Below are 25,227 nucleotides of genomic sequence, written 5' to 3'. Positions count from 1 at the left end.
GATGTCTTCCGCAGTCGGAGATGAAACGTTGGGAATTGAGACAAAATTCATCAACCGACCATGGCATAACAGCCCGGATAATTATAATGGACATGATATTTCCGGCCGTGAAAGTCTACATTTTAGGTACCTTTCAGTATGCAGCCCTGCTGCGAGAGCACCTTCTCTCCCTTTGCAGGCTGTGATCTGCTCAGATGGTGCAACACACTTCCAGCTGGCTAATCTGTTGCGTCAGCTGATTGTCTTTCACCACTAATACCTCATACTCGGCACACACTACCATGGTGGCTGTACTCCCGCATTGCGCAGTTGATACCATAATGGGTGCAAGTGATAATAGCATCCAGTACTTTATCAGTTTTGGCAGAGTGTCGAGCAACATCTCTTGACTGTGTCACAATAAATGCCTTGATAGAGGGAGGCAAGTGACTGTTCCAGATCATACGCAACAGCTGATCATGTATGGTACCTGCTTCGATTTTGCTTCTGAGATACCACAGGTTCTGTAACAATCTTCGGTTGCCGATATCCTTATGGGTCAGTACTTGTGTAATGTGCTCCTCTTGAGATGCGAAAAGACGGTGGATCAATCCCAACTTCAAGCGGTTGTATGCATTCCCTCCATGTGACGCGACAATGATGTCCTGAACTTCTGCTGCATTTTGCTGTTCCTAGTGGCTCACCACTAATGTGAATTTAGAAGCATCTGCAGTCATACCAGAAAAGAAAAAAATTGCCTCTACCTGGAAGAACCACAAGACCAGGTTGTGCGGCCAGAATGGAGTTAGCCTCGCGGCTATTCTGGACGTGGTTGAGTTCACAGTCTCCGGACTTTCATCCATTGTGTTGTTTACTTGTGTTACATACACGCAGGCAGTCGATCACATCTGGGTCACCAGTTTGGCCACTGTGTATGAAAATCAGGACTTAGACTCTACTATGCCTGCTACATGAATAACATGTACACCAAAATATCTTCAACACACGGAACTTTATGTGATTGTAGAATGCTAAATACAGATCTCACAAGGGAGAACACTAAATACTGGGCTCACAAGATTAGGAATTCAATAGCAGATCAGGTGCACTTGCCAACATACAAAAAGTAGTAGAACAAGGAATGAAAGCTCTGTGCGTTGGAGAACAAAACACAGCACTCCTAGCAAAACGTGCAGAGCTACTTGGAGCATGCACAAAAATTGACACTTGCACTCGTGCACTAAAATTGCACATGTCACGTGATGGCTGTGATCACTATGGCTTCATTCATTTTGCTCCTGTTTTATCTTCTGGATGCAGCTGAATGTACAGATTTTCAACAGCTGTAAGTAACAGTGGAATATTGGTGCTTTATTCAAACCCACCACTTTCCTGAACTTCCTTTATGAAGAGAAATTTTCATACAGAATTTTATTACAGCCATAGAGAGCACTGGATGTAGCTCTGTATAAACCATAGCCCCATCACAAATGAGATAGAAAGCATTGACCTAAACAGTATACAACCATCCACTGATTAACACAATTTTCCCTTCCCCTTCACTATGTGGTGTGCAAAGTAGGTGGGCAAGGGAAGAAATGAAATGGAACCTGGGTCAATCAGATTAGGCTGCTTCACCAATGAGTGTTGGATTTTTCTACTACATATGTCAAGCATGCAGCCCCAGAAATTTATGATGGATGTGAACTAGTCATCTTTTGGTCAGATATTGTGCAGATATTGAGAGCCTCTTATCACTAAAGATAGTAATTTGGAGGATTTGCAGTATGTGGACAGGATTCTCCAAGCTGTTGCCAACCCTGTGATCAACAGTTTGGCGATAGGTTCATCTTTAAACAAAATTGCGCACAAGCACACTGACTTCCATGAGGCAGCAGCAGGTCAAATGGAATGACTAGCAGTATCTGCTGAAACAGGTTGAATCAAACACGCTTGCAGCCAGTTGCAACTTGTAGTGGGTCATTGTAGGAACCCTCCTCACATGTTGCATGAAATCAGAGGAACAGGCTTCAGCAGCAGTGTCTCAACAACCTTGTGTATACCATGCAAAGGCTAAAGCTGATCATGTTGCAGTGCACGGCATGGAACAACATGGTATTGAATGGCACCCAGCAGTGAATTTTTATTTCAGGCATGTTCACTTTTTCACAGACTGCCTAGTTATTATTATTGTTTTCACAGTAAAGTAATGTTTTTAGTCTATAGTGTTTGGTCTTTCATCGCCCAATTTCCTTAAATCGGAACCCACATACGTTTCCGGATGTGAAAGTTATGCAAAACCTATTTGAAGTGGTTATGTTAGCAGCTGCTTTGATTGTTGTATTGTGCCCAAACAGAATAAACGTGTTTTTAAGGAACGCACAGCTTTTGGTACTCAGTTGCAGGAAGGACACAAGAATGATGAAAAAACTAGTGTTCTGACGTGTGAACTTCCTATAATGAGTATTTCAAACACCGCTGTTCTCAGATGGAAATAAGACAAAACATACAAAACCAATTTTGTTTACCATTTGCATACATTTTCATTAATAACATATTGATTTAAAGTTTTTTTAGCTCATACTAAGTCATGACATTTATATTAATTACCCTGTAGGTTTCCTCAGTGTGTTTTATTAATGGTGTGCTTTGGAAGGTACAGCCAAGTTGTTGTTTCCATTTTTCTGCATAATATTTTGACAACACATCATTTTCAGCTAAAATCAATAACACCTGAGGAAGAGGTTCAGGCTCACAAACAAAAAAGGAAAGGCCAAGAATCAGTTACCTACCTCACTTTACTGCCATCAACAGAGATTTTTTTTGTCTTATTTTTAATGTTGAAGACAAACTAGTTTTCAGAAAGCTGGGTATGTGTAACATTCCATGTGGAAGTCTTATGTGGGGCAGACTATTGTCGACAGTCGACAAGCAAATCTGCTGTCACCAAGTACTACTTGGAGTATGAACATGACATGAAATGAAGTGAGATGAGGTAAGACAAGACTAGCATCATGATTTGAACACCAAGATTCTGTGACAATGTACTTAGAGACTCTTATCAAAATAAAGAAGTCAGAAAAGCTAATAAACTGGTACAGAGTTTCTGTTTAAGCAAGACTTGAGAATTAGCATTCAGTTTACTAAGATCCCACCAGACATCTCATCCCTCAGAGCTCGAAAACACTGAGAGAATGTGGGTTTCATCCAACAGCAGGCTCTGAAAAACAAATGAGCATCAAAGGGTGTAGTGAGTTGAGGAGCCGAACTCTGCTATAAATAGCTTCCAACACCAACACCACTTCAGTCTTGTTGGAGTCCAGGCGGCAAGTATGCATAACAATGAAGCTCAAAGAACCTGACAGGGATGACTGTATTAGTAATCAGAACATGTAGAAAAATGGAGTAAACATTTTTGCCACTCACTTGAAAGCACACAGTCACAAATGCAATACCTAAACTCTTTTTTTTTTAATCTTTACCTTTATACATTTGAGTGGCCAGACACTGGTTTCAACTTTGGTGAGCAGTGGGAGAACTACTTGCGCATTTGAAACAAAGTAATCCAGTGGATATGAGATTATGAGGAAAGTAGTTGGCATTTGTGTCATTAATTCCAATTGCGCACTAAAATTGTGACAAACAAATGAGCAGAATGAATGGAGCATAATAGAAACATGTTCAGTGTCTTCTAATGCATTGTAACTTGTAGGATAAGTTACTGCATCTTGTATAACGATAATGGAATTTCCTGGGTGGAACAGTGCATAAAATAAGGCAAAGGTGTGGCCCATAGAAACACACAACAGAAAACAGTGTTCACATTGGCTTTTGAGCTCTTCCTCTTTTTGTAGCTAAAGTTCACATATTCACACTGGTGGCCACACAGACACCCAAACGAACACTACTGCATCTGCAGTCAGACTGATTATTAATTTTTGATTAATTAATAATCAGTCTTGTTGCAGCTGTGGTAGTGTTCATCTTTGTGTCTGTGCTGTCGTGTGTTTGAATGTGTGTACTTCTGGAAGAAAGAGAGCAAGAGCGTTAAAACTAATGTGAATACAATTTTCTGTCATGTGTTTCTATGTGTCACACATCAGTCTTCTATAGGTCAGTGGTTGCCTTTCCCTTATTTTACATATTACTGCATCTTGTTTATAGTAGTATGAAATAAAGTTGAGCTGTGCCTCTTACTCAGGTGGTGCAATGTGTGTTACCATTTTTTTGAAGGCTATGTTACAATCTACTTCTTCTGTATAGAATACAACTTATTAAATAAAATTTTCTTCTGCCTGAGCAGTAACCTAAATAGAATTCACATGTAGTAAGGGAATTTTGTAAGATTGTGTCAAGAAAATATAATAATAGGAAAAACGATTTCGGACTGTTTGCATTAAAAACTGGTGTTTATTGTGAAATAATGATAATACTGTGTAAAATCATTATTAGTAACACACACACACACACACACACACACACACACACACACACACACGGCTGAGGATGGTATAGTGATATACAAGCAACAAAGTGAGTGCATGATGCATTCTGCACAGAGAGAGCTGTAGAATACCATGTGACATCGCTAGAGTTTTCTCTACGTCTTCCCCATGTCTTGCATCATCGAGCTGTTGCTTACACTGGTAATTGGCAATGCTGGGATGAGTGCCATTTTGGGGTACTGTCTATGCCCCTGACCCTCAGTAGTAAAATTAATAAGCACAGAAAACTGTAACTTTTGCTTTTTAATGTAATACTTGTTTTCCCTTAATGATACCCATAATGAATACTACAGTGGCTAAGTATATTCATCATACCAATACTAACATGAAAATCAATGCTAAATGTTCTAAACACACAAACCCTGTAATGCACACTACAGACATACACACCAGAATGACACTGTTGGCTGTAGCGTCAAATGGTACTGCAAATTGCCACTGTGTATTGTCCCACCGCCTTTCTTCTTATGTGTGCACCACTATAGTGCAATAAAGAACATGGGGATAACCTCTGCAGAGTTTGGAAAATAGGAAAGAGGTCCTCACAAATCAAAGTGAACTGTGCCTTTGTTGTTCACTACAGCAAAAAAATGGTTCAAATGGCTCTGAGCACTATGGGACTTAACATCTGTGGTCATCAGTCCCCTAGAACTTAGAACTACTTAAACCTAACTAACCTAAGGACATCACACATATCCATGCCCGAGGCAGGATTCGAACCTGCGACCGTAGCGGTCACGCGGTTCCAAACTGAAGCGCCTAGAACCGCACAGCCACACCGGCCGGCCTCACTACAGCATAAAGTTTTAATTTGTCAGAGTTTTATTAGCAATTTAGACTACTCTGCTCCATCTGACAGCAGCAAAATTAGTGCCATTTTTAAATTTTTCCACATAACAGATTAATGTACGAAGGCTATAATATAATTGCATTCTTTGAACAAGTCTTTCGTAAGCTTACCTATAATGTGTTTCTAAGCAATGTCAGTGTTTTATGTACTTTTTATGTCTGGTATGTGTTGAAATTTAAAGGAATTGTTGTTGCCAACAGCTACATGGTGAACCAGCTGCATAGTTTGGTTTTCCCAGCTCTGTGTGCACTATACAAGGAAGAAGATGCTGAAATTTACACGCATTTGCAAAAGCTGTCTAACCATGGTGTGACACCTGATCAGCTGGGAGCTCCAGTTGATTTAGCTGTTCCTTTGCCAGCTGCAGTAAGTTGTTGTATACAGGATGATTACAAATGATTCATCAGGTTTTGAATGAATATACTTCACAAAGAATTTTGTAAAAAAAGTAATTGATACACTGTATGGAAAAGCAAATTTTCAGGTTTCATACACATCATTATAAATGTTTTATATACTCTCCTTGAGTCACATGGCAAACATCTGTGCATTACCTCAAGTTCCACCCAAACTCGTTTGAACACGCCCGTCAGTGTTCACCACTGCAGCAGTGATGTAGTCATGCAGTTCAGTCAATGTTGGTGGCAAAAGTGGTGTGTTAACATTGTCCTTCACATACCCCTAAAGAAAAAAAAAATCACTAACTGTAAGGTCAAGTAACCTTGGGGCCATCTGAAGAATGCCAAATCTTCACGAATGCAGCGTGTAATCTACTGGTGTGGAAGTTCCTCTTTCAGATGACACAGTACTGTATGCCATTGAAGCAGAGCTCCATCTTTTTGGAGTCTGAATTTTTGAATATCAGCTATCACTGTCGGAAACAACCCGTCGTTCAGTATGTTAGGTACATGGTACACATCAAAGTTTTTCGAGAAAAAAATTAGGGCCCGTACTCTTTGCTACTTGAAACAACACAGAAGGCAGTCACCTTTGAAGACTTTGTTTCAGTCTCCTCTGTACATCACAATTTTCTGTGACTTTTATGCTAATGCTGTGAAGATTCACTTGACTGTTTATGTGGATTAGATTAGATTTACTTTCATTCCAATTGATCCGTAGTGAGGAGGTCCTCCAGGATGTGGAACATGTCAGAAAAACAACAATACATGACAAATATTTACAACTAAAACAAATAAGCCAATGTACCATTCCACAGGTCCCAAGTGGAATGATCGTCATTTTTTAATGAACACTAAGAGTCATTTTACAAATACTAATGCACTGAATTTAAAATAAAAAAGTTTTTATTTATTTATAAGGTAATAAACATGTAATACAACTACTGTAATACTTATTTACAATGAACACATTACTGCACTGAAATGGTGCAGAAGTTAGATTATACTTACACACACACACACACACACACACACACACACACACACACACACACACAAATTTTCAATGAACACATTACTGCACTGAAATTGTGCAGAAGTTATTTTGTACTTATATACAAATCAGTTGGTTTTACTAAGAAATTCATCAGTGGAGTAGAAGGAGTTGGCCACCAATAAATCCTTTAGGCTTCTCTTAAACTGAATTTCATTGGTTGTTAAGCTTTTTATGGCTGCTGGCAAGTTATTGAAAATGTCGCCTTATCACTGAACATGCGTTGGGAGAAATTTGTTATCTCCAATTCACAAAATTTGCATCTGTTGGTGCCATCATTTGTCTGTAAAAGTTACAACAGCTGTATGTGATACAGTTTCTGATGTAATTGTTCATGCAGAATCTTCCACAGGCGGGCTGAGAAATGCCCAGTTTGTGACTTACATGACGTGTGGATTTCTCTGGTTTACAAAGAAACTCCTATTGAACACTCTCCACAACTTAAATTGCAGCACTTGGTCATCCAGAGTTTTTCCTTTTACAGGGGCACTCTGTCTCCATGAACTGTTGATACCACCACAGAATACATTGGTGTATTGAAGGCGGTACACTGTACTGTCTTCAGAAAGCATGCTGCTTGGAAGTGATGGATTATCTTCTCATACTGCAGCACACAGAATTCTTCATGTTTATGTGTCACCATTTTCTAGACTGCTGTCTCCCTCCCAACCTAGAATATCACAATGAAACCACAGTGATGTAAACACAACTTCAAAATATACTGTTTCCATTGATTATTAGTGCAAACAGGTGCATGTGTATATATCTGAAGCTATAAGACATCAAAACGCAATGAATCATTTGCTATTACTCTGTATATTTGAAGAAACTTCTTTTATTAAAAAATAATTAAAATACATAACTTTTAATAACTCAGTGATTGCAGTCATTATTGTTCCTAGATAATATAAATAAAACAGTTACCATTTCTTATTTGTCTTTTCTTTCCACTGTATTGTTTATCATTACAAACGGAAAGACAGGTGAGTGTCATGAAGGAATAGTGTGAATCTGTATTGTATACACAGGATTTTTTAAAGGGTATTATACAGACAAGAAAGATTGCTACCATCTGAAATTCTGGTTGTATAAAGATTAACATCTTTTGCATAGTTTAACCATGTGTTGAAAAGCAGCCAAACCAGCTGAAAATGAATGTCTAGGCCCAGATGTAATTGCAGCTCGCTTGCACAGAGGATTGTGGCATTGGCCTCTTTCTCAGCTCACAATTATAGTACAGTGAATGTATTGTAGAATGAACAGTCCCAATGGACTATAAGATTGCACAGGCTACTACCAGACGTAAGCAGGACAAAAGAATTGGTGCACCTAAATGTTGGTGTGATACAGGCCCTTTTAGCATATTCTGAGCTCAAGTATAATAATTTTCCTGGAAACAGAAATTCTGTCATCCTTAAATCAGTGTTGGATTTACAAAGCACTACTCATGCAGAACACAGCTCACCTTTTTTCATACACAGTATTTTGTGATCCATGTAGGCACACCAACCAGCACATTCTATATTCTTAAATTTCTGGATAGCCTTCACACTGCAGCAAACTGTAGTATGTTAACAAAGGCCAAGGATACAGAACAGGTTCCAGAGTATGTGACTGGTCAAGATCTTTTTTTTATTGTTAGAACCCAGTACATTCTCCCAGGTGGATACTTATAATTACAGAGAAAGTTAAGGAGTGTCCCAGGGAAATATTTTCTGATGATACTGTTGTCTGTGGGAAAGCATCATTAAAGTGCCTGTAGGGGTTTTAGAATGGCTTGGAAAGAATTTCTGTTGCATGATGTTGGCTGCTTGCTGTAAGTGTGGATAGATGTAAATTAATGTGGGTGAGTTCAACAGACATTCTTGTGGCGTATGAATATAATGTTAATGGTATGCAGCTTGACTCACTCTCATAAATTACATATATAGGTGTAACATGGCAAAATGACATAAAATGGATCAAACAAATATAGTCCTTCGTAGGGAAGGCAAATGGCTGACAGTGGTTTATTGGAATACTTCTGGGAAGGGTTGTTCACCTATAAAAGAGACCACATACAGTATGTTTCTGAGATCCTTTCATACTGAGTTGTACTGAAGTGTTGAGATCTTCACTCTGTCAGATTATAGTAAGGCTTTGGAACAATTCAGTGGCCTGCTGCCAGACTTCTTGCTGATTGGTTTGATCATGATGTGAGCTTTATGGAAATACTGCTTCACTGTAGATGGAATTGTTTGAGAGGAGATGATGATATTTTTGCAAAAGCTATTGAGAAAGTTTAGAGAACCAGCAATTGCAACAGACTCAGAATGATTTTGCTGCCTCCAACATACATCTCATGTAAGGACAGTAAGGAAAAAATTTGGATATTAAAGCTCAGAAGTATGCAGGCAATAATTTTTTCTTTGCACTATTTGCAAGTGGGACAGGAAAGGGAATGAAGCAGCAGTAGTACAAAGCATCTTTTGACATGTATAGCAGATTGCGGTGTGTGTATATTTACAAGCTTTGGTACTCAAAGAGCAGTTGAATGAAATTGGTAGACAGTGAACACCAATGAAAATTAAATGAGGGTAAGGGAATTGCAGCCAAATTAAATTGATTTGCTGAGGGAATTGAACTAAGAAATGAGACACTGAAAGTTGTTGAGTTTTGCTATTTTTGGCAGTGAAATAACTGATGGTGGCTGAAGCAGAAGGGTTTACAAAATGCAGACTGATTATAGCAAGAAAATACTTTTTGAAAAACAGGAATGTGTAACATCTAATGAAATTTAAGTAGTAGGAAATCGTCTCTTAAGCTATTTGTCTGAAGTGTAGCCTTGTACGTGGGTTAGTATTGACAATAAGCAGTTAAGATGGAAAGAGAATAGGAGCTTTTGAAAAGTAGTAATACAGAAGTAGTCCAAAGATTAGATGAGTATATCAGGTAACTAATGACAAGGTACTGAATCGAATTGGGAATAAAAGAAGTGTGTGATATCACATGACTAAAAGAAGGGATCAGTTATATGAAACATATTAAGACACCAGAGAATCATCAGTTTGGAAATGGATGGAAGTGTAGGAGGTAAAAATTGTATACATTCAGAAGAAATGTCAGTACTGTTAATAAACATTGTCCCCAGTATTCCTCACAGCTGGTAGGTCCTTCTCCTTTTGTGATCTGCGTGACCTGCCGTTCCATTTAACCTTCCCTTGTGCTCGCCTCCCCCCTCCCCCCCCCCCCCCCCACCCCCTTTTCCCTTCCTGCCCTAGGAAGGAAATAGTAGTTCTGAAAACTAGGGTGTCCATTGGCAAACTGACATATCTCATGAAGGTAAATATACTAGTCAGCAATTCTGTTGCATAATTTTGTGTTAGATATAAAAGACACAGTACAGACCCTGTTGATTGGCCAGCATAGGAGATACTAGATACAATAAAACAGCTGTGGATCTATGATATTTCCGAACCGGGACAAAAACTTGATAGTGCTGCCACCTCCCTCGATCATTTGAGATAGGATGTCACAAATTAAAAAAAAAAATCAAAAATATGTTCATTTTGTAGTGCACATCTTTCTGAAGAGTTTGATACATAAAATATATATGTTTGAGAAAATGTAGGATATGTTATTTGGTCTTAAATGTGCCAAAGTGCAGTGCCACGCCTCTTCACACAGCATTCTTGTATCACACATCACTGTATTTCACACTGTGGAATTCAGTCGTGTATATTTTGTAATGGAAGCCATCAAACCTACACTCAGGACAGTGGAAATTTAAAAAATGTCCTGTGGTGCCCCTCCTGCTCCCACTTGACCAGTCTGACATACTACCCACCTTAAAAAGAACTTACATTTAATGCTGGGTGGGATTATTTGTAACCAGGAGAATAAGAAATCTTCACAAAATTTACACTCTTTACTGCCTAGTGTGTAATAACTTCTCTTTTGTGTGATGTAAAATTAAATGTAGGAAACAAAAAGCCAGTAAAGACAAGAGACTAGCAAGACAGTACATATTTCTTCTATCCTTAGGTTCCAGCATTTTTTGCTCTCTAATCTTGCTACAGCTTTACATGGCATGCTTCCACTTCTGTGAAAGAATCTATTACCTCATCAAAGTTTGTCAAACATTTCACTACATGAAAAATCAAAATGTCATTGTCTAATACTGAAAAAGCTGTTAATACGAATAGTACCCAAGACTGGTGTGGTTTTTTGATTTGATTATGTCTATTTTGTCACTGTCTGCATGATGAAATGAAAAAGGCATTTCTAATATTGCAGCATTTGTAAAACATGCCCAATAAACAAGATGTTTTGGCACAAACCATCATTTTAATCTAACTCTTTTTTACATAGATAGCACCACGGAATATGATTCATGAAGTACCAATATCAAATGCCTATTAGGCCTACTACAATCAAAAAGTTAGTTTTCTGTTAGGAAAAAGTTTCACATTTCATTCCTGCGCTCCAATTTCAAAAGCATGAGATCGAAAAGGAGTAGTATGAAATTTTTATATAAGTTTGGAATCGTCATATTCTTCCATATAATTTGTGTGGTGTCCCTGCTTCTTCTCTTTCCTTGTTTTAACAATCAGTCTCGTCATTCTGTAACTATTCCTGCCATTGTCAAAAATTATTCTGTGGTTGACTTCACTAGCCTGGCCAGAATCACCAGTTTAGTTATGCCATGTTTATTCCCTGGCATTACAGAAGTGTCAGATTCCACACCTTTTGCTTTGACCCATGGCGACACCAATGTGGCAGAAACGGTTGCTTCCAGTGTATACAAAATGATGACATCACTACAGAGACACACCAACAAATGCAAAATAAAATTAAACTAATGGGACAACTTCGGAAAATTGGGGTTTAGGGTGGGGAGAAGCTAAATATACAACAATAAAAAAAGTATCGCATCATACCAAGGGAAGACCATGAAGCGGATGGATAACCGTCATCTGGTCTGGTTGTTAGAGACCAGGCAACTCCTTAGCTGCTCTCAGTGTGGATTCTGAAGATTTCAGTCCACTGTTGACAACCTGACCGTCCTAGAGGCGGCTGTTCAGCAGGCTTTCCTCTGTAAGCATCACTGTATTGGCATTTTCTTTGATACAAGTAAGGCAAACGATGCTACTTGGAGACACTGTATTCTCACACAACTGCATCAATGGGGCTTTTGTGGATAAGTTTGTATGTGGTCATTTTAATCATTCTCGTCATCTTTTTAATTTGCCTGCCTTGAATATGGGGAACACCATCCTACATTTTAGAGACACAGTACAGTTTTTGAGCCTCATTTTTTACTCCAGATTGTAGTGGTTGCCACACCTGTGAGACCTAAAAGCCAGAACCCAGAAGGCACTGAACATCAGCAAGTGTGTTAGCCACAGGTCTTGAGGAGCAAACAGGGTGTGTGTCCTCGATTTTTATTGAGCTTTCATGTGTTTGTGGCATGACTACGGGTGCATGGTGTATGGGTAAGCGAGGCCCTCTTATTCACGGATCATTGCCGCTGTCCACCATGAGGTGATTTGGCTGGCCATGGGTGCTTATCGGACCAGTCCCGTACCCAGCCTCTGTGCTGAGGTGGGTGAACTGGCACTTACCATCTGGTGCCACCTCCTTATGATGAGTCAGGCGTGTTAAGTTCCTCACAGCTCCAACTTCATCCACAGACCATACTGTTGCTCGTCCATCTCCGGAGCGCCTTTGAAGAGCCACGACCATTTGAGATCAGTGTGCAGCGTGTGAGCTTGAGGCACTTGGTGTGGAGCCAGAACAACCCCAAATCCAGGGTTTTAAGTGTCTGCCATCCTGGTTACCGGAGAGGTTCAGGGTGATTTTAGATTAGGTGTGGTACAGGAAAGAGCGCACGCCTGCTTCCGATATTTAGTGTGATATTTTCTGACATTTTATCTGAGCACCACAACCATGTAGCTGTTTTTATGGATGTGTCTAAGCAGGGGGACTCTTGTTGGTTGCTCTGTCATCTTCCTAGATCATGTCCTCAAGTTTAGACGGCCTCCAGAATTTACAACCTTTGACGCAGATTTATGAGCAATCTTACGGGCACTGGAGCAGATGAGACGTTCTCCCAGTGTTAGATTTCTCATCTGCGCAGATTATCTAAGTGCCCTTCACTCTGTTCAACATTTGCACTACCCAACAGGCAAAGTACCCCAGAATATCCAAGATACCCTCCTCCAACTACGACGACAACATTTGTACCCAGCAGATAAAGTAACCCGGGATATCCAAGATACTCTTCTCTAACTACAACGACTGGGGAAGGAAGTGTCTTTCTGCTGGGTATCAGGGTAGGTGGGAATTGTGGGGAATGAAAGGGTGGATGGAGCAGCCACGGTGGCGTGTCGTCACCCTCAGGTATTTTGGTGTGCTATCCCTCTGCATGCTCTCACCTCATCGTTGAGGTATGAAGTCGAGTGTCAATAGGAAGACGAGTGGCTGGAAGTGACAGACAACAAATTCCTTGTCATAAATCCCACAACTCGGCCGTGGAGTACTTCATTCCAGCCACGTCGATGGGACGAGGTCCTTCTTACTCTTCTTCGCATAGGCCACAGCCCTATGATGTACAGAATCTTACTCTGGTGAGAGGACCCTCCAATCTGTGGTGCTTGTGGCGTGCAGATCACGGTGCGCCACATTTTATTGGACTGCATTTTATTTGCCGATCAGCAGACTACGGCAGATTCACCTGCGGATCTGCAATCTATTTTATGTAATGATGAAACAAAGGTGGTCCAAGTTGTAAAGTTTTGTGAATTGTCCAACATTTTTAACAAGATTTTAGGGAGGATGTTTTTAATGTGTCAACAGGGTGGCTGGCTCATCCAAGTTTTTTGTAAGTGGTCAACCAGTCACATTTCCCTGTGCTTTTCTTTTAGCTCGTCTGTGTTTTGTTTTAATTTCTCGACCAGCTATCATCCTGCCTAACTGGTTGTACTGCATGTGAGTGTGCATGCGAGATAGAGTGACTCTGTGGTCATTTCGAGTGCATGCGTGTACAACAATTTTAGTTCCTCTCCACATTCGTTTGTTTTAATAAGTGTAAGGGTACTGATGATCCCGCCGTTGGGCACCCCTAACACACACACACACACACACACACACACACACACACACACACACACACACACACATTCACTTACTGTGACTCACTGATGTCAGATGTCCTCCTTAATTTATGTTTATTGTACACAAATGATATGCATTTGGAGAATCGTATCAATATTTCAGCATTTTGCAATATTTACAAGAAATAAAATTAATGTTGATGTGTTGGAAATCTTGTATTTATTTTCTGGTACACCAGTTTGGAAACACAAAATAATGGACAAAATGTAAATAGTATTTCTATGTGAATATTAAGTTATTTTCAATCACTTTTAGTTGTGAAATCGGAGTTCTTCTCATAAATCAATGGAAGCAGTGACAAGCACACATTTTTGTGCAGTGCAATAATTGAGGGCCATTCACCAGACACTTTCAAGTGCAGGAATCATGTGAAGATTGTCATAATTCAAAATTATTTTTCAATAACTTACAGTTCAGGTAGGCAGGTGAAACTGTGCATATGGTCATTTTGCCAAGTTGACTAACATTGAAACAAATTTGAAACATATTTCAACCTAACTAGTCTGACTGTATCCATTTTAGACTGTAAAAACTAATAGGACATACTTTTTATCTGAAACTGTCTGAACCGTGTTTGTAGTGTTAATGGTGGTGTATCGTTAGCCCTCAGAGCAAGAACTTAATATTAAAAATTTGTAAATTGGCTGGTAAATCTGTAATGCATAATTAACAAATAGGGAAAAATGTACAAAATAATAAGTAAAAGGACTAGTTGATTAGTTATTGTGTAGGACAAGAAATTGGTTTACTAGAAGGGTAAAAATGGCATAGAGTGCACTTAGAAAATAAGAGTTTGTGGAACCATTATTCTGAAGTGTCTTAATGGAAAGTTAACAGTCTGCAAATGTTATCTGTTTTAACTTGTGGTAGCGAGATATGGACTTGTAGCACAAACAATTGCTCAGCAAGAAATAGTGAGATCGATGTTAGGAACTGGTAAGCGAGATGGAAAACAAACGGATCAGGGAGCAGATTAGAGCAGAAGATGTATTTATGACCATAATGGTAGTGAAATGTAGATGGGCAGGATATACAGTCAAATAAAGGCATGGTAAATGGACCAAGAAAGTTTTAAAAAAATAAATAAATAAAATAAGAGTGAAGGGATGACCCAATGAAAACTAGATAGATGTCATTAGAGAACATGCAGAAACAATTGGTATGTGTACAGCTGAAGAACATAAGTATGGAAAATTTTGATGATGGTGTCTTCTAAAAGTGAAGTAGAACTTCTGTTAATAAAATGCCCTTCAGGTACCAAATTGGAATTTGTGTATTAAGAATTGATACATAAAAATTTCTTGTAGTATGTTAACTTATGAAAATAAATTTTGGGCTCCTTTTTTTATTGTGTTGCAGGTGGTAGAATTAGCATCTCTAGATGCACATGAATGTCCTGCTAATAAGTTGGGCTGTCTTAGAGCCACTATGGAGCTAATGATGGCTGAACTGAAAGGTGCCATTGTTGATGCTCACAGTGAAGTTGCAGGTGGGTGTACACGCAATGGGTTTCCTTTTTACTACTGTCTAACAGTGGATTTGAATAGGTGGTTTTTCAGTCTGGAACCGCACGACTGCTACTGTCGCAGGTTCGAATCCTACCTAGGGCACGGATGTGTGTGATGTCCTTAGGTTAGTTAGGTTTAAGTAGTTCTAAGTTCTAGGGGACTGACAACCTCAGATGTTAAGTCCCACAGTGCTCAGAGCCATTTGAACCATTGGAACAGGTGATTTCATTATATTTCATTTTGACCTTTTTATACTTGAAATTTTAGATAGATGTTTGACTATAATGATATTAAATTTCAATTCTTACTTTCACGTACTGTGCTCGCTAGTATCAATCTCTCTACTAAATTGAGTAGGAGTGCTACACCAAGACTCGAGCGTGGTATTTTAATAGCTTTTGTGGGCATTCATCTACAATATTAGATGTCTGAATGTGGCCCATGATCCACAACATTCGATTTGAAATGATACAAGTAAGGAACTGGCTAAATGAGAACCATACTCTGTTGGGGGAGCATAGCCTGGAAAGAATAGAAAATAATGGAGTGCAATCCTCCCTCACATTTGTAAGGAAATCGCACAATAGTTTTTGTACCTGACAGTGATTTGGATTCCCCACCCATTTAAAGTACGCTATGAACAGATCAGAAATACTCGGGCTATATACTCCGGCCACAGCTTGCTCCTGTGTGAGGCACCGCTGCAGCCACAAGCGTGTCAAATGGTGCTGTCCGTATCAAAAAATTTCAGTTCTTGTGAGGGCAAAGTGCTTCAATGCTGATGCTTGTGGGAAACCAATGGATGGGTGACTGAACATGCCATGTGACCACAATACGAATGGGCACTACCTTGTGTGCCTGGCAGTAACAAATAGCACATATTCATCCAAAGTGTTGGGGTCATTCCATGTCAAGTCATCCAGGCCATGACACCCATTATCTAGATGTGAACTGAGATTTTGTGTACTTCTATTGTATCTAATATTATGAACTTTTGCCAATTTTATTGCTTTATATACATTCTGTTAGTAGCAATTGCTGAAAGTTTGGTGCAATTCGTTACTTCAAAGCAAACTGTAAAAATCTGAAAATTGGCTGCAGTTTTTAAACAAAAAATGGTATGCTGACAGTTTTTTCCCTGAATATCCTTTCAGACAAGTAGTTTCTGAAAAATTGTCCAATTATTTTTTTGTAAATTAATTTTATTTAATTTTATTGTAAAATTAGAAAAATACGGAAAAAATTAAAAAGTGGTCTACAAATAATAAAGTTTCATCACACAAAAAATCAGTTTTGAGAAATGAATGGCACTGGGGAAAAAATTATATATACTGGAGATAAATACAATTACTATGCAAGAGACATTAACAACTGAAGTATGCATAACAATATCCAAATAGAGCAAAAAATTGCCATAGATGAAACAAAATTACACATTATAAAATATAGGGCAACTTGTACATTACATGACATATGAACACTTTATTACTTCTGCCACAACCAAAAGTAACTCGATGTAAAAATACATAGCATTTTGTTTATAATATTTAAGCATTTTGTCAAAAGCCAATAATGTCAACACTGCACAAAATGCTGGTGCTGCAATTTGCGTTCAAGTTGATTCGGAACTACACATGTGATGAGACACTTTGATGCTTAGGTAATACTTTTTTGTATGAGAACCACATTTCTTCCACCAACTTTGAAGACTCTTTTCTGAGAGAATAACTACATCCTGTTGCTGTGGTGATATCAACTTCACACAGAATATGAGAGAAAGGAACATCACAATCATCACCATCAGGCCTATGGAAGGACGGGGATGGTCCATGAGGATGCATGAACCTTACTGTAACATCTTCTTCTTCTTCACAATTCACCTTCTCAACAATTCCCAAATACCAAGAAGAGTCATATGCACTGCAACATAGCAGTTGGGCTGCATAGTGCATTCTGGCATTAGTAGTGGAAGTGCATCTGAGAAATCGTGCACGATACTAAAATCCATATCACAGTTCAGCCTTTCTGCTCCAATCTTGGTTGGTGATATTGGTACAATGTGATGCATAGGTCATTTTCCAGGAATTGTTTTTGCACTTGGGAAGCACTGAGAAAGATAATCTCTGACTTGTACCATTTCATCTTTTGAAACGAAGAGAACTGAAATGCCTTGCAGGTTCTCACAACAGAATGCAAATACCCGTGAAGCTGTAAGTATTTGATCTTTATAAATTCTTTGCAAACTTGTTTTTGTGACAAGTCTTTTAACAGTACCACCAATACCATCACAGGGAGATTTGCCATGGCTGGTAGCTAAAAAAGACCAGCTGCACATTATGTTGAAGTCTTGTTCATGGTAGCAAATATTTCTGAAATTCGTATAACTTTTATACTGTGCAGCACACCCATCAGTGAAATATTCAACATTATATGAATTTCTGGAAATTCACACTTAAAAAAATTCAATACAATCTTCTGGGTCTGGTACACCAAAGCAACATCATGTTCTAGATCATCAGAAACAATACAAATACTTTTTGCATGCAACTGTTTGTCCTTTTTGTAATATATATGGACAGTGTGAAGAGTGCAGCTGCAATTGTTCCAATGGTACACCTGTACTTCATCTTGAACAACAAAATTGAGATTTTCACTGAAAGCCATTAAAATTAACACTGATCCTTTATCAAGTGTTTCCTTCTTCATTTTCAGATAATCAGATTGTGGTTGAGAAATAAAAGAGTGGGGAGTAAGTTTTTCAATTTTCTTAATTAGTGTGTCACAGAATTCTGATAGAGAAGTGATTTGAACACTTAGTCATTCTATCATTTGATACCCATTGCACTGATTCATCTCATCAGGTTCATAGTCTCCTATTTCATTTTCTAAGTGGGTTTGAAGCTCTGAACTGGTGGGGCATTTTTCACACAGTTGATACAGGCTCCATGATTTATGTCACATGTTATGATTTTAGTTAGATCTTGGTATGTTTCTTTAATAGAAGTGGAATTTAGAAGCAATTTAACATTTTGGTGGTAAATGCACACAAATACGGTATGTGTTCCTGATGATTATGCAAGTATACACAGTTTTGGTCGAAGAGAAGCAAATTTTGGAATCCTTCTGTGTCTACAGGATACTTTTTCTTTATAGAGAGAATACAGTTCAGTTAAATTACTTAAAACAAGACACTTTTGTTCAAAGATATTTTTGCTGGTGCTCACTTTGTCTTTTTTCCCAGGCATTATTCCTGTGTTTTCGTCATTAAAATAAAAACTCTACTTTTTTCACTGTATCATGTGGCAATGTCTTTCTTCTTTTCTGCTCAGCCATCGATAAAATACCCTTCTCCATTAAAAGAGCTCTTGCTTGTTGTACCAAATATTCAGAAACCTGAAATTTGGAACTGACTCAAACCCACCAACAAGCAACACTACCTCCATTACGACAGCTGCCACCCATTCCACATCAAAGAGTCCCTTCCCTACAGCCTAGGTCTTCGTGGCAAACGAATCTGCTCCAGTCCGGAATCCCTAAAGCATTACACCAACAACCTGACAACAGTTTTCGCATCCTACAACTACCCTCCCGACCTGGTACAGAAGCAAATAACCAGAGCCACTTCCTCATCCTCTCAAACCCAGAACCTCCCACAGAAGAACCACAAAAGTGCCCCACTTGTGACAGGATACTTTCCGGGACTGGATCAGATTCTGAATGTGGCTCTCCAGCAGGGATACGACTTCCTCAAATCCTGCCCTGAAATGAGATCCATGCTTCATGAAATCCTCCCCACTCCACCAAGAGCGTCTTTCCGCCGTCCACCTAACCTTCGTAACCTCTTAGTTCATCCCTATGAAATCCCCAAACCACATTCCCTACCCTCTGGCTCCTACCCTTGTAACCGCCCCTGGTGTAAAACCTGTCCCATGCACCCTCCCACCACCACCTACTCCAGTCCTGTAACCCGGAAGGTGTACACGATCAAAGGCAGAGCCACGTGTGAAAGCACCCACGTGATCTACCAACTGACCTGCCTACACTGTGACGCATTCTATGTGGGAATGACCAGCAACAAACTGTCCATTCGCATGAATGGACACAGGCAGACAGTGTTTGTTGGTAATGAGGATCACCCTGTGGCTAAACATGCCTTGGTACACGGCCAGCACATTTTGGCACAGTGTTACACCGTCCGGGTTATCTGGATACTTCCCACTAACACCAACCTATCCGAACTCCGGAGATGGGAACTTGCTCTTCAATATATCATCTCTTCCCGTTATCCACCAGGCCTCAATCTCCGCTAATTTCAAGTTGCCGCCACTCATACCTCACCTGCCCTTAAAACCCACATCCTTTCATCTTTCCCTCTCCTTCCCTCTTTCCTGATGAGGCAACAGTTTGTTGCGAAAGCTTGAATTTTGTGTGTATGTTTGTGTTTGTTTGTGTGTCTATCGACCTGCCAGCACTTTCATTTGGTAAGTTACATCATCTTTGTTTTTAGATATATTTTTCCTACGTGGAATGATTCCCTCTATTATAACCATATCATTAATTTGAACCCAACAATTACGTTTGTTATTGTCGCTGTTGCATTTCGAAATCTTTCCTGTCGTCTTATTTTCTCTTTCTGTTTTTACCAGTAGTCTCACTTTGTATTCACCTTCCCCTTTTCACCGTAATACAATTTTATCCCGCCTATATATACTCAATAATACGTAACCCACTTCCAAACCATAACCAAAAAAATTTTATTTTCCACTTTCAACACTACCGCTGCTATAAAATCCACCGTTTTTAGTTCAATAACAGCTGCTTTCACGTATTAAACAACCATTTCGGCTAGTTCTGATAACTTTCACTTTATTTCCACTTCCGTTTTTCGCACATCACTGATCATTTGTAGCCGCTCCCCACAGGTTTTAATGTCATTATTTCTTCGTCAGACAATTGTTAGCCCCATTCTGGTAATCTTTCACCACAACACCACTCCTTTTAATACATTTACACGTTTTTTCGAAATTTTCCCGAATTTATCCGTCCTTTAACGTGTTCTAGCGGCAACACAACTACCTAACCTTCATGCACATCGCTGTCTACCAACCCAAGTTCACCACAGGATCAACTTAACCAACACTTTTTCGCCTTTTTTCATACCAGATCTCCAGTTACTGTCCAGTTCACCCTTATCTCTCCCCATATATTTTTATCTTTCATTTTCATTTCAACCTCATGTTGCACTTTCCACCTTCTAATACAATGTCACCCTCACAACACCCCCACAACGACCCCATTAAGTTTTATTTACATTCCCTCCGCAAACATGCCTTCACCCTAGCCAGATTATGCTCGCATATTTTATTTTCTCAGGCTTGTCTGACATTTGGCATAGCCCCCAAAGGCCTCACACTTAAAGTTCCCATCTCTGGCTGCAACCCTTCTTTCCATCAGTCCCTATACCAGTTCCAAACTGAACAATCCATTGCCCTCACCCACCTAATCGTTCACCTACACATCAACTCAGCCAATGAACACACCCGTCAACTCCTATCCTTAATAAAAGTCCTCAATCTTTCCTCTCCCACATCCACACCGGCTATTCAGAGCATCCTCCTACAGGCCAACCGCAAATTAGAACAGCTTGCCACCCTTCACCTCAAAAAACTATCCAATCTCCTGGTTTCCCACCTCCAGAAAGGCAACTCACTCACCCTTCACTACCTTTCCAGCAAACCTCAACCACCTCTCATTGCACACAAACCCAGTCTCTCCCATCTACTCAGTCTCCCACTTCCAGCTCCACTCCCTCCAAAACCTCAAAATTCCAATCAACACAATCTGGCACCACAACACCCTAACTCAGTAGTTAACCTTTCCTCCAAACCTCTCTCCCAATCCAAAACCTCTGTCCTATCCAAAGGCCTCACCTTCATCCCCACTCCCAGATTCAACCAAACAGCCCTCGTCAAAGATTTACTGTCCTACACTCGTACTCTCTGCTGGAAGTATCACTTTGCCACGAAGAAAAATGATCCTAATCCTACCCCTAATGATCCAACTCCCCAAGACACTATCCAAATTGAACCCTGCCTGGAACAGTTCCGTCCTCCGTCACAGCGGGACCCACCTCCTCTTCCTCAAAATCACCCTCTCCAAACCTTCCAGGAATTTCTGACTTCCAGCCTTGCCTCTCAATCCTTCTTAAAAAATCTTAATCCTACTCCCAACATCACCACTGCTGAAGCCCAGGCTATCCGTGATCTGAAGGCTGACCGGTCCATCGTCATTCTTCCGGCGGACAAGGGTTCCACGACCGTGGTACTTGATCGTCGGGAGTATGTGGCTGAGGGACTGCGTCAGCTTTCAGACAACGCCACATACAAAGTTTGCCAAGGTAATCCCATTCCTGATGTCCAGGCGGAGCTTCAAGAAATCCTCAGAACCTTAGGCCCCCTACAAAACCTTTCACCTGACTCCATCAACCTCCTGACCCCACCGACACCCCGCACCCCTACCTTCTACCTTCTTCCTAAAATTCACAAACCCAATTATCCCGGCCGCCCCATTTTAGCTGGTTACCAAGCCCCCACAGAACGTATCTCTGCCTACGTAGATCAACACCTTCAACCCATTACGTGCAGTCTCCCATCCTTCATCAAAGACACCAACCACTTTCTCGAACGCCTGGAATCCTTACCCAATCCGTTACCCCCAGAAACCATCCTTGTAACCAATGATGCCACTTCCTTATACACAAATATCCCACACGTCCAGGGCCTCGCTGCGATGGAGCACTTCCTTTCACGCCGATCACCTGCCACCCTACCTAAAACCTCTTTCCTCATTACCTTAGCCAGCTTCATCCTGACCCACAACTTCTTCACTTTTGAAGGCCAGACATACCAACAATTAAAGGGAACAGCCATGGGTACCAGGATGGCCCCTTCGTACGCCAACCTATTCATGGGTCGCTTAGAGGAAGCCTTCTTGGTTACCCAGGCCTGCCAACCCAAAGTTTGGTACAGATTTATTGATGACATCTTCATGATCTGGACTCACAGTGAAGAAGAACTCCAGAATTTCCTCTCCAACTTCAACTCCTTTGGTTCCATCAGATTCACCTGGTCCTACTCCAAATCCCATGCCACTTTCCTTGATGTTGAGTTCCACCTGTCCAATGGCCAGCTTCACACGTCCGTCCACATCAAACCCACCAACAAGCAACAGTACCTCCATTATGACAGCTGCCACCCATTCCACATCAAACGGTCCCTTCCCTACAGCCTAGGTCTTCGTGGCAAACGAATCTGCTCCATTCCGGAATCCCTGAAGCATTACACCAACAACCTGACAACAGCTATCGCATCCCGCAACTACCCTCCCGACCTGGTACAGAAGCAAATAACCAGAGCCACTTCCTCATCCTCTCAAACCCAGAACCTCCCACAGAAGAACCACAAAAGTGCCCCACTTGTGACAGGATACTTTCTGGGACTGGATCAGATTCTGAATGTGGCTCTCCAGCAGGGATACGACTTCCTCAAATCCTGCCCTGAAATGAGATCCATGCTTCATGAAATCCTCCCCACTCCACCAAGAGCGTCTTTCCGCCGTCCACCTAACCTTCGTAACCTCTTAGTTCATCCCTATGAAATCCCCAAACCACCTTCCCTACCCTCTGGCTCCTACCCTTGTAACCGCCCCTGGTGTAAAACCTGTCCCATGCACCCTCCCACCACCACCTACTCCAGTCCTGTAACCCGGAAGGTGTACACGATCAAAGGCAGAGCCACGTGTGAAAGCACCCACGTGATCTACCAACTGACCTGCCTACACTGTGACGCATTCTATGTGGGAATGACCAGCAACAAACTGTCCATTCGCATGAATGGACACAGGCAGACAGTGTTTGTTGGTAATGAGGATCACCCTGTGGCTAAACATGCCTTGGTGCACGGCCAGCACATCTTGGCACAGTGTTACACCGTCCGGGTTATCTGGATACATCCCACTAACACCAACCTATCCGAACTCCGGAGATGGGAACTTGCTCTTCAATATATCCTCTCTTCCCGTTATCCACCAGGTAATTTTTAGATATATTATTCAATTGTCTGTTTGATTTTGTCCATGAGTTCATCATGATGTTTTGCCTTTTTTCTTCCAGTTCTGTTAAATCATTGTCAGGGTTAGTACTTGCATCAGCAGCCAGCTCAACTTGATATGTATGTGAAATTTTAGTTTTCAGAGCCCCAGCTTGCTGATTCCAATTTTTGTTTGTCTGCTGCATACCGATTATGCCGAGAAACTGAATGCAGCTTTGCAGGAGATACTCCTAAGCTAGTTAAGTAGTATTGAGCACAGATTTTGCAGGAGTCTGCACCTTCACATTACTGTCATTTACATAGTCTGGTGATGAGTCGTCCCTTGTTTTTCATTAATATGTTTGATACAGGTTGGGCACTTTTTCTCTCCAGAAATAATGCTAAAGCCTCTCATTTTAAAGGTCTTTGCCTTTTTTTATACTAATTTCATGCAGCCCAGATGAAACAGATCGTTTGTGGCACTTGAAGGTATCACAGCAAATTTTCTTATTCAGGGTGTTACAAAAAGGTACAGTCAAACTTTCAGGAAACATTCCTCACACACAAAGAAATAAAATATGTTATGTGGACAGGTGTCCGGAATTTCTTACTTTCCATGTTAGAGCTCATTTTATTACTTCTCTTCAAATCACATTAATCATGGAATGGAAACACACAGCAACAGAACATACCAGCATGACTTCAAACACTTTGTTACAGGAAATGTTCAAAATGTCCTCCGTTAGCGAGGATACTTGCATCCACCCTCCGTCGCATGGAATCCCTGATGCGCTGATGCAGCCCTGGAGAATGGCGTATTGTATCACAGCTGTCCACAATACGAGCACGAAGAGTCTCTACATTTGGTACCGGGGTTGCGTAGACAAGAGCTTTCAAATGCCCCCATAAATGAAAGTCAAGAGGGTTGAGGTCAGGAGAGCGTGGAGGCTATGGAATTGGTCAGCCTCTACCAATCCATCGGTCACTGAATCTGTTGTTGAGAAGAGTACGAACACTTCGACTGAAATGTGCAGGAGCTCCATCGTGCATGAACCACATGTTGTGTCGTACTTGTAAAGGCACATGTTCTAGCAGCACAGGTAGAGTATCCTGTATGAAATCATGATAACGTGCTCCATTGAGCGTAGGTGGAAGAACATGGGGCCCAATCAAGACATCACCAACAATGCCTGCCCAAACGTTCACAGAAAATCTGTGTTGATGACTTGATTGCACAATTGCTTGCGGATTCTCATCAGCCTACACATGTTGATTGTGAAAATTTACAATTTTATCACGTTGGAATGAAGCCTCATCCGTAAAGAGAACATTTGCATTGAAGTGGGGATTGACACATTGTTGGATGAACCATTCACAGAAGTGTACCGAGCGAGGTGGCGCAGTGGTTAGCACACTGGACTCGCATTCGGGAGGACGACGGTTCAATCCCGTCTCCGGCCATCCTGATTTAGGTTTTCCGTGATTTCCCTAAATCGTTTCAGGCACATGCTGGGATGGTTCCTTTGAAAGGGCACGGCCGATTTCCTTCCCCATCCTTCCCTAACCCGAGCTTGCGCTCTGTCTTTAATGACCTCGTTGTCGACGGGACGTTAAACACCACTAACCTAACCTAACAGAAGTGTACCTGTGGAGGCCAATCAGCACGAAGAATTGCCTCATCCATTGCAGGT

The 25,227-nt window shown here is 40.7% G+C and overlaps 1 protein-coding gene across 2 annotated transcripts in view; it reads left to right on the top strand.

The window, feature by feature from the left end:
- LOC126418499 (ankyrin repeat domain-containing protein 27-like) overlaps positions 1-25,227 on the top strand; it is a 100,816-nt gene that overhangs the window by 35,726 nt on the left and 39,863 nt on the right. For both annotated transcript variants that reach the window (XM_050085286.1, XM_050085285.1), the window contains exons 7-8: positions 5,535-5,700; positions 15,301-15,430. In XM_050085286.1, coding sequence (XP_049941243.1) covers positions 5,535-5,700; positions 15,301-15,430 — 296 coding nt within the window. The remainder of the gene's footprint in view (positions 1-5,534; positions 5,701-15,300; positions 15,431-25,227) is intronic.

The sequence above is a fragment of the Schistocerca serialis genome, chromosome 9 (genome assembly GCF_023864345.2).
Source record: "Schistocerca serialis cubense isolate TAMUIC-IGC-003099 chromosome 9, iqSchSeri2.2, whole genome shotgun sequence".
NCBI classification, from domain to species: domain Eukaryota; kingdom Metazoa; phylum Arthropoda; class Insecta; order Orthoptera; family Acrididae; genus Schistocerca; species Schistocerca serialis.
Note: the sequence above shows the minus strand (reverse complement) of the source record. Positions and strands in the feature narration are given on the sequence as shown.